A 19,260-nucleotide genomic window follows, 5' to 3' on the forward strand; every position below is an offset into this window, starting at 1 on the left:
GATAAGTTAACAGTTTCTGTGATTTTTTTTTACTTTGAACATATTTTTCCATTTTACGGAATAATTAATTTTAAAACATGTTCTACTAGAGAACAGGTAAATTGAAACTCCAAGAGCAAAGCTTTGTAAAAAGGGGGAAAAATAAAAGGGAGATACAGAAAAAGATATTAGACCCTAATAATTAGAGGGTTACTAAAGCAGTCTGCTTAGATGTAACCTTTTAGAGTATGTATATAAGATGCATTAGTCTAATTCTAAAATAACAAACTATTTGATGTTAGATATCATGTTTATATAGAATATCCCTCACTAAAATAACTAAATTGAAAAGTAAAAATTATTAAAAAAATTTATCCTTGCTACATTTTAAAATATTCTTTATTAACTTTACTGTTTCTGCATAATCCCCTAGCTTCTAGATTCAACATGAAAGCAGTCATTAGTTGTCCATTGGGCTTCATATTTAATTTTCAAAACAGATTAAATGAGTATACTAGGCTTCAGATTAATAAATCTAGTTAGTTCTAGTGCACATTTTAGTCTGTGTTCAATATCATATAGATAATACAGGTAATTCAGCTGGACAAGAAGGAATTCTGTTTGTGGCCAGAATGAACAAAAGATGTGAATTTTTTAAACTGGGAAAGAAAGGGCTAAGTAGCACTTTAGAAAATTGTTTTATTTGAAATGCAAATGCAATAGAAATTGCCAGCCCTTAACATATTTGCTTCCCATGTCATAGGTAGTTTCTGGACAAAAGCTCACACGACTGTTTACATCACATCAGATACTACCAAGTGAATGCTTGAGCTGCCTTGTAGAACTTCTTGAAGACCCAAACATAAGTGCTTCACTGATCTTAAGTATTATCAGTTTGCTGTCTCAACTGGGTAATGTATTCATAGTTTCTTTTTCAGAGGTTGGAAGACTATGAAAATATCTTTAAAAGGCAGATAGAATTATAGAATTTCTTCAAGAATGATTTACATTCAAAAGATTTCTTTATTGTAAAACCTTTTAGAGTTAGTATTACAGATCTCTCAAAGTTCCTACAGATAGAATGATAGATAGATAGATAGATAGATAGATAGATAGATAGATAGATAGATAGATAATGCATATGGGGAAATGACATTCTATTGAATTTTAAAACAACCGGAAGCCATATGAACATAGTCCCAATATTAAGGAGAACAATTAGAAAGACATTCCTACCAATCAGACAGTTATCCTTCTGTGATAGACTACCTATAACGTAGAGCCAGAGATAAACTATAGGTGCTTTTCTATTCCTTTTATTTTTCATTTTTAATTGTTTATCTATTAGTCATTTCACCCTTGATTTGTGTGTGTTCAGAGGTGTTGAATATTTTTATATATGGTTATAATATTCAGGTATGCTTAGTAATGAAGTTTTAGCAGAGATCAACATTGCATTGTTTAGCAGTAGTGATAGAAATATTCTGAGTTTGTATTGTCTTTCCCTTATAAGCTTCTTAACATTTGAAGTCTAGGGAGCTCACTCACATTCTAATTGATCTTAATTTAAAAAATTGCATATTGACAAGTAGCTGTCATATAAGAAAACATAGATAAGATTAAAATGGTGGGGTTTTTTTATTTGTTATCCCAGCCTTTTGTATCATTTCTTTCTTTAGTGATACAATCTTAGTTAATGGCTTGATGTGTATCTTTCTAATTTAGTTTATATTTTTTAAAGTAGTAGGCTTTACATTTTAAGTATTTAGATTCATAAGAGAACTTGAAATGATAATCTAACTGTTCAACTATGTAACCCAGGCTGAGTTGGAAGTCAAAATTCTCTTCCCTCAGCCTAAGTATGCGAATTACAGACGTAGACATATATTACCAACCCAGCTATTATATTATTTTAAAAGCCAAGTTTCTATACATTTGTAAAACAAATTTTTTTCTTTGCTATTCTATGTAGAAAAATTATTTGTTCTTTGAAATTAGTGGTCATTAATTAAAAAAAGAAGAAGAAATCTGTCTTAACCAGTCATGGTAGTTTAATCCTATAACTTCAGCACTCCTGAGGCCAAGACAGGAAGAACTGCCATGAGTTTCAGGCCAGTCTGGGCTACAGAGTGATTCAAAACCACAAAGCTAAAAAACTAGCTCATGATCTGCTTTTTTTTTTGGGGGGGGGGGGTGTTCGAGACAGGGTTTCTCTGTATAGCCCTGGATGTCCTGGACCTCACTCTGTAGACCAGGCTGGCCTCAAACTCAGAAATCAGCCTGCCTCTGCCTCCCAAGTGCTAGGATTAAAGGCATGCGCCACCACGGCCTGGCATGATCTGCTTTCTTTAAAGATAAGATAACAAATTATTTTACTTGTTGAATGATTTCAATATGTAAAAATTATATATTTTATGCCATTTTATTTTAACTTTTAGCTATAGATAATGAAACCCGAGACTGTCTTCAGAATATATACAATCTGAATAGTGTGCTGTCAGGAGTGGTTTGTCGGAGCAGCACTTGCCACAATGACTCAGTGTTTTTACAGGTATACAAATCCTCATAGCACATTATTACCTGGTCTCCCTTCTTTATCCTCAGATCAGCATTCCTAACACCTTTTACTGCTGTGTTGAAGTTGATATGATGGCATAGTGTGATTATATACAGTTCTTGTTAGGATCTTGTTGGACACATACTGACTGTGTAAATATTTCTCAAGAACGGAACAGAGGAAATCAGATGTACATTATCACCACTTTAATATAAAACACTATAATTAACTTAAGAACAAAGATGTGTGCATTTTGAAATGTGAACTATTCGTCTTCAAAAATTATAATTTTGGTTCGTGTATATATAGTCTCAGCCTGTTGAAAAAACATCATAACAAAATTTAGAGCTATGGTTTTTACTTGTTTAACATAATTTGAAAACTCTTGCACCCATCATTTTATTGAACTTAAAATGTAATCATCTGCAAAAAAAAGAAAAGCATCACCAATTAAACTGACGTGCAGTTAGATAAAATGTGGGAAGGAAAAATATTTCCTCAAGATAGTTCAACCCACGCTCAGTTTTAAAGTAAGTAAGGCAATAGGACCGATGACTTTGGTCAGCTTTGGTTACCACAACTGAGTTCTTGAAATAGTCCATTTGATAAAGGAAAAGATGTAATTATCCCATAGGTGGTTCAAGTACATGCCATCTACATAATCATAGATTTGTCAAAGGCTTTTCTGGCTGTATTCATGGCAAATGGGAAGGGTGGGAACATGATCATATCTCAGGTAAGATAGGAGAGATACTGAGACCAGGTTTGATCCTTTTAAAACTTTGCACTCTTGAGAACTACCAACAGGGTCGCATGGGAAATACATCATACTTCCAGTGACACAAGAACCTCTATTCAGGCCCTAAGTTCCAGAGGTATGCTACCTCCAGTAATACCATCCTGAGGAACCAAGGTTAAATCACAGAACCCACACCCACCCTTCGTGGACACAATTAGGTGCATCTCAAGTCATAGCAATGATAAGCCTTGAAAGAAAATATGTAGAAATGGATAAACAAAGACATCCAAGGTTCTTAGGATATATGTTTGAAATGAAAATAGACTTATGAGATGGCATGGTTCTTGCTCTTTTGTTTGGTTTCACAAATGATTTGCTCAAATGTTTGCAATAGTCCATTTTTATAAGGAGCCAATCTGTCTTCATCTGTTTACTCACAATTATTTTCTCATTTTCAGTGCATTCAGCTGCTACAAAGGTTAACATATAATGTCAAATTTTTCCATTCTGGTGCCCATTTAGATGACTTAATTACATTTTTGATTGGTCATATGTAAGTATGCAACAAAACATGTAGTTAGATAATTTGTTGGTTTATTTTTAAAATGAATCTATGTGGTAGATAATTTCTCCTTGGGTAATGTTTTCTATCTAGCTTTAAAAAAAAGAGAGAGATTTACTTTTTCTGAGTATGTGTTGTACCTGAGAGCATGTTTGTGATACCCTATGTGTGCAGGTGCCTGCAGAGGACAAAAGAGAGCTCAGGTTCTTTAGAGCTGGAGTTATAGGCAGTTGTGTGCTGTCCAATGTGGGTGCTGGGAACTGAACCAGGGTCCTCTATAAAAGCAGAAAGTGGTCTTAATCCACCAAGCCATCTTACCAGCTCCTGCTCTCTAATTTTTTAAACTAAGATTGCTGTTTGTTTACTCCATTTGGGTGATTTCAAGAGTTGAGAATCATAAAGCAGATTTAATTTTCATGAGTTTAAATTTCAATTTAACAAATTGATTTAGAAAGACATATATTAATCAAGGTGAACATTTTTTATCTCCTTTATAGATGATCATGATAAACTATCATGGCCATTCTGACAGTTATTTCTGTATTTCTGTGCCACAGTTAAATAGGATAATTTAGTTTCAAAACATAAATAGTATTATTCAGAATATGATCATCTTGTTTTTATACATAAGAAGGAACTTAGATATATTAACTCCTCCCTAATTTTGAATAATTAGAGTGAACACTATGCTTTCTGTTTTGGCAACAGTCAGTCTTCTGAAGATGAGCTAACGATGCCTTGTCTAGGACTACTGGCAAATCTTTGTCGGCACAATCTGTCTGTTCAAACGCAAATAAAAACTTTGGTAAGTTGGGTAGTTGATTCTGTTCCTAAATTCTTCCCAAGATTTTTATTCCCTCTTTTAAATTTTCTCTCTTCTCTTCTCTTCTCTTCTCTTCTCTTTCCTTTTCTTTTCTTTAAATTTCCATTGCTGAGTGTGAAACCTGGGACTTGCCTATCCCATTTGGGCACCTTTACCACAAAAAGAACTTTCTGCTAGATTCTGTGTATACCAAACAGTCTTTGAATTTCTATTCATCTCTGTTCTAAAATTTCATTTTAGAGCATTCATTTTTTAAAGTAACAATCATGCATTGAAAAGTTGATAATAATGTTTAATAAGTTTATCCACTGTGTGTACTTGTAATTCATTTTCTTTTCTCCTTCAGAGTAATGTGAAATCTTTTTACCGAACTCTCATAAGCTTCCTAGCACACAGCAGTCTGACTGTGGTTGTATTTGCACTTTCAATATTATCCAGTTTGACACTAAATGAAGAAGTGGGGGAAAAGGTATTTTTTTTCTGTTTATGAAAGAAATTTTGAGTTCATAGTTTTTGACATTTTAAAATTATTAAGATGTTAACCTTACAGTTTCTTGTGAACAATAAAGTTTTCCCAATTTTTCAAAGCTATTTCATGCTCGAAACATTCATCAGACTTTCCAACTAATATTTAATATTCTCATAAATGGTGATGGTACCCTAACAAGAAAGTACTCAGTTGACCTACTCATGGATCTCCTTAAAAATCCTAAAATTGCTGATTATCTGACCAGGTATGTTATTTATCAATAGCATATCTTTCTTTCAGATTATTTTCAATGTTGTATACATGAGTGATCTGCCAGCATGTATGTTTATATGTGTACCATATGCATGCCTGATGTCTGTGAAAACCAGAAGAGGGCCTTGTATCTCTGGAGCTGCAGTTAGAGACATCTGTGAGCCGCATTGTAGATGCTGGGAATTGAGCCCAGATCCTGTGGCAGAGAGCACTCCTAATGGTTAAGCCAGTCCACAGCTCCACAGCTCCACAGCTCCATAGCATTTATGTTTGTCTCCGGGTGTTTCTTGTTAGATATATTTTGAAACTAGGGAGCATTTACTTTTGAAGACTTCATTGCATTAGAGATTTTCTCTTAGATTTTCAAAATTGTTTTGTAATTTATTTTTACTTTTTTTGTATTGGGTTTTGCCTACATATATGTGCACCATGAATGTGCCTGTTCCCTGTGGAGGCTAGAAAAGACATCACATCACCTAGTACTAGAGCCATGAGTGTTGTGAGCTACTCAGTGTGGGTACTGGCAATTGACCCCTGCACCTTTGGAAAAGCAATACTAATCCTTAACTACTGAACCATCTCTCCAGACCTTGATTTTAGCATCTTCTCGGTACTTACATTGTATTGGGATCTTAAATTAAGAAATTGCTTCAAAAAGTTAAAGTAACTCATCTCCAAATAAGAAAACATTTATTGCCATGCAGTGGTGGTGCATGCCTTTAATCCCAGCACTTGGGAGGCAAAGACAGGCGGATTTCTGAGTTCGAGGCCAGCCTGGTCTATAGAGTGAGTTCCAGGACAGCCAGGACTACACAGAGAAACCCTGTCTTGAAAAAAAACAAAACAAAACAAAAAAACAAAAACAAACAAACAAAAAAAACATTTATTGAGCACCTACATTGTTCATACAGTGAGAAAAATTGAGTCTTAGCACCAGTAGGATGTTAAATCCATATTTTCCAGAAACAAAATCAAGAAGTTTAACAAATAGACCTAGAGGAAAAAGTACCTCAGATAGCTAGAGTTCTGCACAAGACACATTTTCTTTAGCATTCCTTCTTTTCCTAAATGTCTGTAATAAGAATGTGCATTAAGTCAGTGGTTCATAGATAAGGGAATTTTGGGTTTCCTTCAGAATACCTTCCCTTTAGTTGTCTTGTTTCTGTCTGTTGTGAGCTTTTCAATACCCATGTGTTTCTATTCTTGCTGTCACATAATGCTTACTTAAAAGCTTTGAGGTAAATTGAAATTTTCTTTTGGCTATGCTCTCAGGAGACCAGAGAAATGACTATGTAGTGTCAGTGTGAGATTGAGCCATCAATACTTCCTTCAGTCTCTCAGCTACGTTCTTTCCTTCTCCCCGCTGCACAGAATAGATACCAAGAACTACATTTAGCTTATCTTGTTTCGCTGCTCTACCAGTTTGTTAAAACCTCAACCTTGAATCTTTCCAAAGCCTTAACAGTCTGGATTTCTAATGAGATATGAGAAAATCACAGTGCTTTCCCTGGGCCAGACGGGTCATACTTATTCTATTAGCTTCCTTTCTTGTTGCCTCCATTGTCTCACTCACATATGTGTCACTTCCTCTTGATACTTCTCATGCACAAGCTCACTTTATCTTTGTTTCAGATAAAAAAAGAGAAGAAAAATTCCATCTTCTCAGAGCTCCCTCATACTTGCACACCTAGGCAGATTTGTTTTTACACGTTCTTTCTTATTCTACACTTTTCTATTCATAAACATTTTGTGTGCTATGAGCCTCTTTCTGTCATCTTCAGCAGATTTAACACTTCCTATTCACTTTTCACTTCTTTTTATTTACTCATGTTCAAGCTTTAACTGTTTTCCACCATTATGTCACTTTGGTGGTGTTCAAGGTACATTGGACACAAGGTGGTGTCCAAATTCAAGCCTTGGCCACACTGCAGCTTTATTTCTGGCCTTTTAGTGTGCTAGACAATGACTGGAAGCCGCAGCCACAAGCCAGCCCTTAGATCATAATGATAAACAACCAGCTAACTACCATGTTATTACCATGTGTGTTGCTATGCTCTGAGGTTGTAGACAATACATTTTTTACATGGAGTAGTTTAAAAAAGAGGTGGGTTTACTGGTATAAAACCATCATAAATCAGTGAGTATGTATGTAAACATTGTTAAGACATTTGATATATCATATTTTTAATTTGAGAATTCTGTACATGTGTGTAATAATGTCTTGATTGAATCATATTTCCCTTGCCTACAATTTCCTTTTGTCACTTAATGTATACCTTAAACCTAGGTATGAGCACTTCTCTTCATGTCTTAATCAAGTACTAGGACTTATAAATGCAAAAGACCCTGATTCTTCTTCAAAGGTATGTTGGAGCATGACATTTTGTTTTATACTTTTAAAAAAACTAAAATATAGAGGAAAATCTAAGTATGGCTTTCTGCATATTTAGAAACTGAATACACTATGTAACCAATATTGAAATCAGAATGAGAGCATTGCAAAGTATAAGTACTTTAAATTTTTCTTTCAGAATGTTGTGTGTGGCGTTTTTAGTGTCATCGTATGCTTTGTCTATTAAAATCCCAAGGAAATTGGTATTTAATGAAAGCTTTATGTTGCACAGGTTTTAGAATTACTTCTTGCATTCTGTGCAGTGACTCAGCTGCGCCATGTACTCAGTCAGATGATGTTTGAACAGTCTCCAGCTGGCAACAACATTCTGGGAAGCCGTTCCAAGAGCTTAGAACCTATTGCGGGTCTACTTCGCTGGTTAAGCCAACCCTTGGATGGATCTGAAAACTGTTCTGTGTTAGCATTGGAGTTGTTCAAGGAAATCTTTGAGGTAATGGAATGATTGACAAGTGGACTTTCGTACTTTCATACTTTCATGATGCTCAGTTAACATGTTTCATAACTTTTATGTTATAAGTTTCCAGCTGTCCATACATGTGATAAAATTAACAATTATAAACCAGAGTGTCTGAAATTCAACTACAAAGTTTTTCTCCTGCACACTCACATGTATCAGTTTGGTCCGTGTTTCTACTGAATGCTTTGTGTATATTTGGTTTTTTATATATGTACATACTTACATACATACATACATACATATATACATACATACATATAGTTTGTTAAACTATATCCACATGATTTATTCTGGTGTGTATATATGTGCTTTGATCATTTTCTCTTTATCTCAAGTTTTGTCTACTCTTCATTGTTCTGTAAAATATGGGTCTTAATTAGTAAAATGAGACAGAACATGCAGATAGCATGTGATAAGAATAAAGAATAATACACTTAGAATAAAGACAAATAATCATGTGGGCAACTTAACCTTATCTGCTATTTACCATCTTTTGTTTTCTATGCATTTAGCCTGTCCCAGTCTTCCAAATTTTTTTCTTCTCATAATTGGATTCTATATGCAATAAATATATAAGTGTCTTAAGTGTATTTATTAAAATTTATACATAAACTGCTTTTGGTATTTTTTTAAAAGATTTATTCATTTTATTTACATGAAGACACTGGATTTGTCTTCAGACACACTAGAAGAGGGCATCAGATCCCATTACAGATGGTTGTGAGCAGCCATTATGTGATTGATGGGAGTTGAACTTAGAACCTCTGGAAGAGCAGTGGAGCCATCTCTTCAGACCAGCTTTTGATGTTTTAACTTGATCCTGATGTGACTGATTTTAGAACTTAAAAATTTGTAATTTTACACTATTTATAAAGTCAGTCAATCTCTTACTATTTTAATTACATTTAGCAAGTTTAGGATATTGCTGTTAAATACTAAGCATATTTAGAATAACATTTAAATAATGGAGTCCTTTAAAAGTGTCTTTTTTATAAAATCTTATAGATTAACTTGAGGAAAAAATCCAAGATAGATCTGAAACCTGGCTAAAATGCTAAAGTGTAAAATGTAGTTTTTGGAAAGGAGACTTGAATAAATGAATATTGAAATAAATGTAAAAATCTTGATGAATATGTTATAGATCAATAATGATAGTTTTGTGTTACATGTTCCATTTTTATTTTTTTAATTATACTTGATGGTATATTTTCTAGGATGTCATTGATACTGGTAACTGTTCGTCAACTGACCGTTTTGTGACCCTTCTCCTTCCTACAATCCTTGATCAGCTTCAGTTCACAGAACAAAATCTGGATGAGACCTTAATAAGAAATAAATGTGAAAGGATGGTCAAAGCCATTGAAGTTTTATTAAATATCCTTTACCATAATATAAGTGAAAAGTATAAAAGCTCCAGTTTTCTATTTGTAATCTTATAATATCTCATGTTATGTCAGAAATAATGTATTAAAGGACTGGCAAAATAGCTTAGTCAGTAAAATGCTTCCCCTGTGAGCATGGGGGCTTGAGTTCTGTTCCCAGCTCCCACATGAAAACATAAGGCAAGCATGATGGTGTGGGCTTGTAATCTCAGGGTTGGAATTGCAGATACAAGGATCCCAGGGGTTTGCTGGCCAGCAGTCTAGCCTAATGGGTGATCTATATTCCTGTGAGAAACCCTGCTCAAGGTAGATGGACTATGGTTCTGAGGATGGTACCCCAGGTTGTCCTTTGGCCCCCCTATATGCATGTGCATGTGTGCACATCTGCACAGAAACATGTATGAATATCCACATACATATCCAGAAAAAGGATATTGAACAAAAACAAAATTTCAAGGATAACTGGAAAAAATCTGTAGGTTTTTTCCTTTGTGTTTAATGTTTAGAACTCATTGTTTTTTTCTAGATACATTTTTGTGTGCATGTGCCTACTGCAGAGGTTCAAACCTCAAGAATAGATCAAACATGCTAGTGTATACATTCCCAACCCAATAAATGTGCATAAGACATGACCATTTCTGAAATATCAGTTTGAGCTTTGAAGATGTACTCTGAGCTGAATCTGTGGTTTTGATATATGCTGCTCCTGTGAGTCGTTGGTTGATGTACTGGTGCATAAGCAAGTACTAAGAATTTTCATTATCTTGACCCCATGTTCTCTGTATGTTTGTGATTATTTAACCCACCCACTTCTAACATGTAGCCAAGGCTGGAAATCACTGCTATAGAGGCATGCAGGTGCTCTTTTTAACTTTAAAGTATTTTATAATTTGGCCATTTTCCCTGATAGATATTCTTAGTAATTTATATATTATGAGAAAATAACTCCCAATAATTTGTCCAGTATTTATTGAAACATTGTAATTAGTGAAGAAATCCCCTTTCTTTGGTTTTACCATGTATCAGACACGTGTGTGAATCCATCTCTTGCTATTTACCAGGCACTTTAATACTTTTGAGTTCCACTTTTATAACATGTCTTAAAGCAATTAAAATAATTACATTGTATTACAGTGATAAGATAACTTATTTGGAGTTATTTTGAATATTCTAAGTTATATATGGCTACACACTATATACCTAGTATTTGGATGTCTGTGTATCTTAACCAAATTTAACCTCTGTGTGGAGATGACGCTCTGAAAATGCATGTTGTAAAAATATTGACTACAATAAAGTGCACCACACTTATAGAGCAACAGTTTACATATGGCAAGATTGACCTGGGCTTTGGAACAAAGGTAGCTGATTCTGAATTGTGGTGAGTATTTCAAATCCAAAATAGATACAGTAAAATGTAGTTACCATATTTAAGAAGCATCCCCGGGTTATGTTCTGTTAACTCAAAGGAAACTTACAATTCTTGAATAAAATATTCAATTTATGGATTGTATACTTATGAAAGGTTTTGACATCTTTAGTTTATAATATTTTTGGACTTTCATTTTTCTGTGTGTATGAAAGAGAAATTATAAACCCTGAATATTTCTCTTCTGAAAAATCCTTTTGACATTGCCTTGGTAATTTAATTTTTGCTTCATTTAATCTTACATTTTGAAAGAGAAAAGCATGACAAAATGGATGGTGTTTTTACAGGAAAACCAATCCCTGCTGAAAGTTACTTAATAACAAAGACAGCTCTTCTCCTTCATACATCAGAGCTTTGGTTAAAGGTAGATGCTCACTGAGAGTAACGAGCAGTTTATATATGCCCTTTCCTCTCCTGAGTAAGTCCTGCTAATAAATATTTACTGAGAACCTGATAAATTCCAGACACTGTAATTTGTTCACATTACCATAAATGGAATAACTGTCAGCAGTTATTCTTGAAGAACAAGAATTATATTTTCACTTGTAAGACTTTTTTGGTACATATATGTGTACATGTGTGCACATGTGTGTTTTTGTGTGTGTACATGTGTGTGGATGTCAGGACAACCTGTGGGAGTCCCATGGATTGAGCTTAGGTCCCTAGGTTTGGTGGAAAACACCTATTGGAACATCTCACCGGTCCTCTTTAATTTTTAACTTTTTTAGATGCAAAATAGAAGGAGTGCTTGGTCATGTATCGTTTGATCTCTTCATATCACTTTGGAATTTTGGTTTTATGTTTGTTTTTAAAAATACTAAGAATGAAATAAGCTACATTCTAATACTTGTACTTCCACATTTTAGCACTGTATTTCAAGCAAGTACATTTACATTGTACTTCATTCAGCAGGAATTTGAATCACACTGGAATTTTTTGTTTGTTTTTGGTTGGTTGGTTGGTTTTGTTGTTGGTGGTGGTGGTGGTTTTATTGGATATCTTTTTTTTTTTAAGATTTATTTATTTTATGTATGAGTATATTGTCACTGTCTTCAGACACACCAGAAGAAGGCATCAGATCCCATTACAGATGGTTGTGAGCCACAATGCGGTTGCTGGGAATTGAACTCAGGACCTCTGGAAGAGCACTCAGTGCTCTTAACCACTGAGTCATCTCTCCAGCCCTTTATTGGATATCTTATTAATTACATTTCAAATGTTATCCCCTTTCCCGGTTTCCCCTCTGGAATCCCCCTCTTCCTGCTTCTATAAGGATGCTCCCCCACCCAGCCACCCCTCCCATCTTACCACTCTGGCATTACCCTGGCATTGAGCCTTCACAGGACCAAGGTCCTCTCCTCCCATCGGTGCCAGATAAGGCCATCTTCTGCTACATATGCAGCTGGAGCCGTGGGTTCTCCCATGTATACTCTTTGGCTTATGGTGTCGTTCCTAGGAGCTCTTGGGGTTCTGGTTGGTTGATATTGTTCTTCCTATGGGGTTTCAAACCCCTTCAGCTCCTTCAGTCTTTTCCCTAACTCCTCCATTGGGGACCCCGTGTTCAACCCGATGGTTGGCTGGTATTTTCATGAGTAGATAACACTTTGAAATTTAGATTCAATACTACTTTTTTCCTTTTAGAACTTGAATTAACAACATTAAGTTTTTTATATTTTAATTCTTAAAAATAATACTTTGTCTTCATGTTTTAAAAACACATTTGTTAGATTTTTAATTTAGATGTATGGTTAAAATATGCTAATTTTTTAGTTATCTAATAGGAATGTCATTTTTATTTTTAAAGCAAACTTGCTGCTGATGTAATTTTGAAAACTCTTACTTTGATGAACAAACTTAAACAATTGGTTCCTGGTATGGAAGTAAGCTTCTACAAAATCCTTCAGGTAACTTCAGACTTTTTCCACATTTTATTACCGGGTCCTTACTTGTGTGCATTTGTTTGTATGTGATGTATGTTTATGTGGTCCTACGGTAGATGTATATTTAGGGGAGGGTGGATGTGTGCACGCACACATACGGAAAGTTAGGGTTGTGTATCCTCTTGAATTGCTTGCTACTGTCTTTTTCCTTTGAGTCCAACTCTCTGTCCTAGAGCTAACCAATTTAGCTAGAGATCCATCTGTCTCTGTCCTATCTCTCTACTTCCCACTCCTGGAGAGAAGACTAGAGATGTGTCACCATGTCCTGCATTCTAGGTGGTACCATCTACAGCCCCTCTACTTTGGATTCTTATAATTTGCCCTTTTGTCTGTCTATCTCTCTCTCTCTCTCTCTCTCTCTCTCTCTGTCTCTCTCTGTCTCTCTCTCTCTCTGTCTCTCTCTGTCTCTCTCTCTATCCTTCTCTCTCTCTCTCCCTCTCTTCCTCCCTTCTTTCCTTCCTTCCTTCCTTGATTTCTTGTTTGTTTCTTGACACTGCCTATTACAAGCATTTCTGCTTTAATACTATTTTACATTTTTAAGGGGTATTTTTCATAGAATTGACCATGAGAAAAAAGTTGACAGTTCTGTGTTTTATAGTTAGAATAGTCTTGTTATATGTAGTTCTTAAAAACTAAATCTAAATTCCTCCAGGTTCTCAGGTGAAGAATGTTCACAGTAATAGCTTCCCACCCTTTCTTTCATTATGTTGTACTTGCAGGTTTCTTGAATTATGCTAACATTGGCATTGAGAAAAACACTGTGTGTGTGTGTGTATGTGCGTGTTTGTGTGTGTGTGTGATGCATATACACCTATATACATGCATATACCTATGGGAGATGTGTATGTGTGATGGCCTGAGAATGACTTTGAGTGTAATTCTTTAGACCTTCTCCACATTTTTTGACAATGAGGTTTCTTCACTATTCTGAACCTTACCAAGAAAGAAAGATAGGATGGAGGGTAGTGTTGCCTTTCCAACACAGGGGTTAGAAGCACATTTGTTGTGGTTTCTCTATTATAAACTCAGAATTACTAACTGGGCCTTTCTCCCTTGGTGAGCTTTTCGTTTTAATCAGAATTGGTTACATAAAGTAATGAGAGGATAGAAAAACATAAGAAAGAAAGGGACTGATACAATTAGTGAAGATGTGCTGAAAATAGCAAGATTACAATTTTTATGATAGTAGCTGAAAAGTTCTAGATGTTATCAGAAAGCAAAATTATAAGGCTTACTTTACAATTTTATTTCCCACTCCCTCCCTTCTATACCACAAACCCAGGACTTAAAACATGCCATATAAGTACTCATTTGCACAGCTATACTGCCAGTCCTCATTTGTTCTTCAAGAATCAGGGAACATTTCATTTTGTCAGTCATAAGTGTTTTCAGCTGAAGTGGAGGAGGTAGAAGAAGGAAGGGTTCATCAAAAGAAAAGTGTCTCTGGTTACTTTCCTTATTGGAAAAAAAAAAAAAATCTTCTTATGCAACTACAATATATTTTGTTTGTTTTGGGGAAAATGGAGCTGGACTTTAGTTTGATTATGTAATATTTAGCCCAAAGGACTTCATTCTGGTTCCATGTGATTTTCTGTGCCTAGTGCAGGATTCATTATTACCCATGTTAATATCTGTCACCTAGCTTATACAAGTCATTTAACAGAAATGCAATTTTTTTTTCCTGAATTAAGTTAGTAACACAGCTTAGAAAGGGTGAAGGTGGATGTTCAAATAGAATAGAAGCCAGGACTGTAGACAGCAGCCATGTGCACACTAGAAGAGCATTGCACTTTAGAGGCTTGATTCTTAGTTAAGCCAGTTGCTAGTCAGTATAGGCTTGAGCAAGTAATTTTCCATTTTTGTACCTCAGGCACCTTTACTGCAAACAATGTTTAATGATTCTCCATTCTGGGAGAACTTGTGGAATGATTTGTTTTTGACAGTTTTGAAGGTTGATTTATACTAAAGTAAAAGTAAGCATTTACAGTTGAATTATAAAGGCTTTACATATTAATATTTTACTTTTTTATTAACAATTTTTCTCTAAAAAATTGAGTCAGGAGTGAGGAAGTGGCTCAGTGAATAAGGTGCTTAAAATTTAGATCTTCAGAACCCACAAAAAAAAGTGAATGTGACAGAGTACATCTAAGTACATTCCAGCACTGAATGGCAGAGACAACTGGATATCAGAGGCATTCTGGCTAACTGGTCTACCCAGTTGGTTAGTGCACTGGTCCTGCCAATGCAAGGTCGAACAGTCGTCTGAGGGGGCAGTGAGGATGATTATAGGAAAGATTAAAAAGTAGACTCAAAGACAAAAGTTAGAAATTTGGGAGGGCTGTCCAGGGAATACTGCAGCAGCCCCAGGTTTAATTCTCTTAGGCTTTATCTACTTTATTGGATATCTGTTCAGAGGCCTTCCTGTTCCTTCATCCAAGATTAACAGAACATCCAGCCCCTCACCTTGAGCTTCAAGTGTATCTCCTCTTATTGTTCCTTGCATCAGCAGCCCAGGAAATCTGCCAGTAGACCCAGGCCTTCCTTGACTCTGCCTGAAAGGCAGGCTTCCACAGAAGCAGGCAAAATGGCTCCTGACAGGTTAGCTCCAGGTACAGTGAGAGACTTTGTCTTAAAAATAAGGTGGAAAGAAACAGAGAAAGATATCTAATATAGATTTCTGGCCTCTACACATGCATACATATGCAAAACACAAAAGAGTAAGTTGGTGTTTAGATGTTTTTTAATAATAGGTGATTTTAGAGCCTTTGGTACTTGCATGAAATACTGACACGAAGGACTTTGAAGTAGATTGTTTCAGTCAATAGATTTTCTGATTTGCATTCACTTGAATAATTTGTTTGATGCTTTTAATTTAGAAATGATCAACCAACATTTTATTTTATTAGAAATGCAACAGTATGTAAATACCATTTGATTTAAAAAATTTTAAATTCATCAAAATATATAAATCATAATTCCGGGAGGCATTGTTTAAAACATTGAAGCCTTTTTGGTAGATAGTTTTAGCTTATTAATATATGTTGCAATACAGTATAAATAGCTATAGGGTGGTGAAGTGTAACTCCAGGTAAGCATTGAGTAGGAATCCTTCCAGTGATGCTCACCTTTGACTAAGGACTTGGGAGTGGGAGTGCTTTTCTGCCTCTTACTTGCTGTTTCTGATTTATTTAGGATCCACGATTGATTACTCCTTTAGCTTTTGCTTTAACATCAGATAATAGAGAACAAGTCCAATCTGGATTGGGAATATTGCTGGAAGCTGCTCCACTGCCAGATTTCCCTGCCTTAGTGTGAGTTGTAACCATCTCTCTTAATGCGGTTTGAATGTCATTCTATGTTTCTTTATCATCCCGCGTGCATACTTATGACTAAATTGAAGAACTGCAAGTTTTACTGTAATTGCCATTAATGTCTCAAATAATTAAAAATTTGATTCCTTTAATAGAGAAGGCCAAATGTTTACTTTCTCAAAGAAAGCATAGATGCAAGTGACGAAATATATTAGTTGTGATGATTTTGTCTCTTAATTGCCTCCTCTGAGCAGGGATTCTAGACACTGAAGCTTGAAGTTTTAGTTTCTTTTATTGAAAGAACTTTTTTGATATATTTGCCAAGGATTCCTAAGAACTGCATGAATTCAAACTAACTGGGAAAGGTCAACGTGAGGATTCTGAACTATTCAGTGTTTTATTATAAAATGCAGATGATGTCCAGGAAAAAAATATTTGTTATCTTTAATCTCAGATAATAGTATATTTAAAATGATGTAAGTTTTTTGTTTGGTTGGTTGGCTTGATTTTGTTTTAAATTGGGTTTGAGTATCAGAAGGAATCTTCAAACTGAATGGTTACTATAGACTGTACTTGGGGTTTGGTTTTTAGAGCTTGAAGTAATTCATATAATAGAATTTGTAAAATTCACTTGAGTAATTTGAAACTTGAAGTCAATAGGCAGGCCAGTGAGCAAGCTATTCCTTTGTAAATAGTTTTATCACACCAAATATTGTCTCTCTTGTCTGTGCTGTTTCCACTCTCTAAATATAAGAGTTTGGTAATCTAGGCTATCTGTTGTTAAGTGGCTTTAGTTGTGTTTTGTAGAATTACTCATGTAGGTAATCAGAAATTAAGAATTAAAGAACTTTGAAATGCAAGCTTAATATCAATGCAATGAAAATTCCATTCCTTACTTTATTTGATGGTAGTGGTGTGGAGGGAGAAAGCAAACTCAAGGCCTCCCACATGGCCTAATAATGTTTATAATCAAAAACCCAACCAAAGAGTTTAAAATTTTGACAAATGTTTAGCAATTTTTTTATTTCTGAGATTATAATGTAATTATATTTCTTTTTTTATATCCTCTCTCTAAGCCTTCTCATATATCCCTCTCTGCTCTTGTTCATAGTCACAGTTCCGTTTTTCATTGTTTCATTAATCATTATTGCATCATACATGTAATACGTTTGTGTGCGCGCACACACATTTGGTTTTATGTGGACGTGACAAAGTGGACTGGGAAAAGCCTACAAAGTCTCAACCCTATGCAGAAACTATAGGCAACTGAGGAAAGCTGTGAGTGGGATAAAACCTAGATATGGGAGACTAGGTAGCCCCGGGACAGAGAGTAGAACCAAATGCTGTTCTTAAAAGAAAAAAGGCAATAAAATGACTCTTAGTGACAATCTACCATGCTTGTAGATAAGTGCCTTGCTCAGCCATCATCAGAGAAGCGCTAATAGATGGGACAAATACAAATAGAGAGCCATAGCCAGAGAGAAGTTTGAGCAACCTAAAACAGGATGTTTCCATTAAATCCCTTTTCTCAGGCCTTAGGGAATCTTGGAAAAGAGGAGGTAGGAGAGCCAGGAGGTTTGGAGGACACCAAGAAAATAATGTCCTCTAAATCAACATAATCAAAGCTCATATGAGCTCAGACTGAGGCAGGTGCTCAGGGCCTGCACGAGTCTGTACCAGGTCCTCTGCTAATATATTATAGCTTTCAGTACTTTTCTGGGATTTCAGTGTGTGGAGGAGTTGGTCTCTGATTCTTTAACTTTTCTTGGGTTCTTCTTTTGCTTGTCTTGTCCAATTCTGATATGTTAGTTTTTGTTCTATCTTATTATATTTAGTTATGTTATTATTTTAAAAAATTAAAGGTTCATATATTGCCTATCACTATGGAAAGGAGTGACTAATTATTCATGTTACATAGGGCATTAATGAAGGCCTCTGGAGGGATAAATTTGAACCAAGATCTGAGGGTAAGAAGGAACCACCTCTATTCTGGTAGGAGAGTTTCAGATAAAGGAACAGCTTATTCAAGGGCTTGAGAGATAAAGAGGATTAGTGTTCAGTTGGAGCAGACTAGAAGTTAGTATGACGATATATTGGGTGAGAAAAGCAAGTGTCAGAGGAGAGCATAGATGAGACCAGGTGATACCATCTATGAATGGATAGTTGTTCTGAGAGATAAAGGAGCTTGTACTTAGTGCAGGTAATCTACACTCACTAAGTAGTGCAAGTATGCCTCCAAACTAAACATGGAATTGTCATTGTAAAGGACTGTATGTAGAAAAGAGTCTTCTGGAAAATTAAGAATATTTGGAGAAACATTATTGTGGTTACCAAAAAGAAGATTTCCAACTTACTTGGAGTCTTATGGTTTCCAAAAAAGATTTATTCCAAATGATACCATAGTTCTGTAATAGTTCTGCATTTTGCTCTGTTTTTGTGATTGATTTTTTTCTTTTTTTGCTCTTATTAAGACTTGGAGAAAGTATCGCAGCGAACAATGTATACAGACAGCAAGAAATTGAGCATCTGCCCAGGAAAATGACTTTGCAGCCCTTAAATCACTGTTTTTCAACATCAGCAAAGTGCTTAACACCTCCTCTTTCAAAAGAGAATGCCCCTGCATTGAACATTGAGGACCTCATAGAGAAACTTCAGGCTGGAGTGATGGTGAGTGAGTGATAGTACTGTAATGGGCTTGTGCTTGGGACCAGCCAGCTCGTGTCGGCTCTGATTACAGATTAGTTAAACAACTTCACATGCAGATTTTATCACTGCAGCTTTATGCTTTGACATAAAAAGTAAAATCTGGCCGGGTGGTGGTGGCGGACACCTTTAATCCCAGCACTTGGGAGGCAGAGGCAGGCGGATTTCTGAGTTCAACAGCTAAGGCTACACAGAGAAACCCTGTCTCAAAAAAGAACCCCCC

At 35.5% G+C, this 19,260-nt stretch overlaps 1 protein-coding gene across 2 annotated transcripts in view; it reads left to right on the forward strand.

The window, feature by feature from the left end:
• The window catches only part of Cip2a (cellular inhibitor of PP2A), a 29,994-nt gene that overhangs the window by 2,563 nt on the left and 8,171 nt on the right, over nucleotides 1-19,260 (forward strand). The window contains exons 2-14 of one of the 2 annotated variants that reach the window (XM_031364031.1): nucleotides 743-890; nucleotides 2,418-2,530; nucleotides 3,734-3,828; nucleotides 4,546-4,642; nucleotides 5,007-5,129; nucleotides 5,249-5,394; nucleotides 7,690-7,765; nucleotides 8,027-8,245; nucleotides 9,487-9,646; nucleotides 10,894-11,035; nucleotides 12,888-12,987; nucleotides 16,216-16,334; nucleotides 18,806-19,001. In XM_031364031.1, the coding sequence (XP_031219891.1) occupies nucleotides 743-890; nucleotides 2,418-2,530; nucleotides 3,734-3,828; nucleotides 4,546-4,642; nucleotides 5,007-5,129; nucleotides 5,249-5,394; nucleotides 7,690-7,765; nucleotides 8,027-8,245; nucleotides 9,487-9,646; nucleotides 10,894-11,035; nucleotides 12,888-12,987; nucleotides 16,216-16,334; nucleotides 18,806-19,001 (1,734 nt within the window). Of the gene's footprint in view, nucleotides 1-742; nucleotides 891-2,417; nucleotides 2,531-3,733; nucleotides 3,829-4,545; nucleotides 4,643-5,006; nucleotides 5,130-5,248; nucleotides 5,395-7,689; nucleotides 7,766-8,026; nucleotides 8,246-9,486; nucleotides 9,647-10,893; nucleotides 11,036-12,887; nucleotides 12,988-16,215; nucleotides 16,335-18,805; nucleotides 19,002-19,260 lie in introns of those variants that run through there. The other variant, XM_031364032.1, reaches the window with a different exon arrangement.

The sequence above is a fragment of the Mastomys coucha genome, unplaced genomic scaffold (assembly GCF_008632895.1).
Source record: "Mastomys coucha isolate ucsf_1 unplaced genomic scaffold, UCSF_Mcou_1 pScaffold12, whole genome shotgun sequence".
Lineage (NCBI taxonomy): Eukaryota > Metazoa > Chordata > Mammalia > Rodentia > Muridae > Mastomys > Mastomys coucha.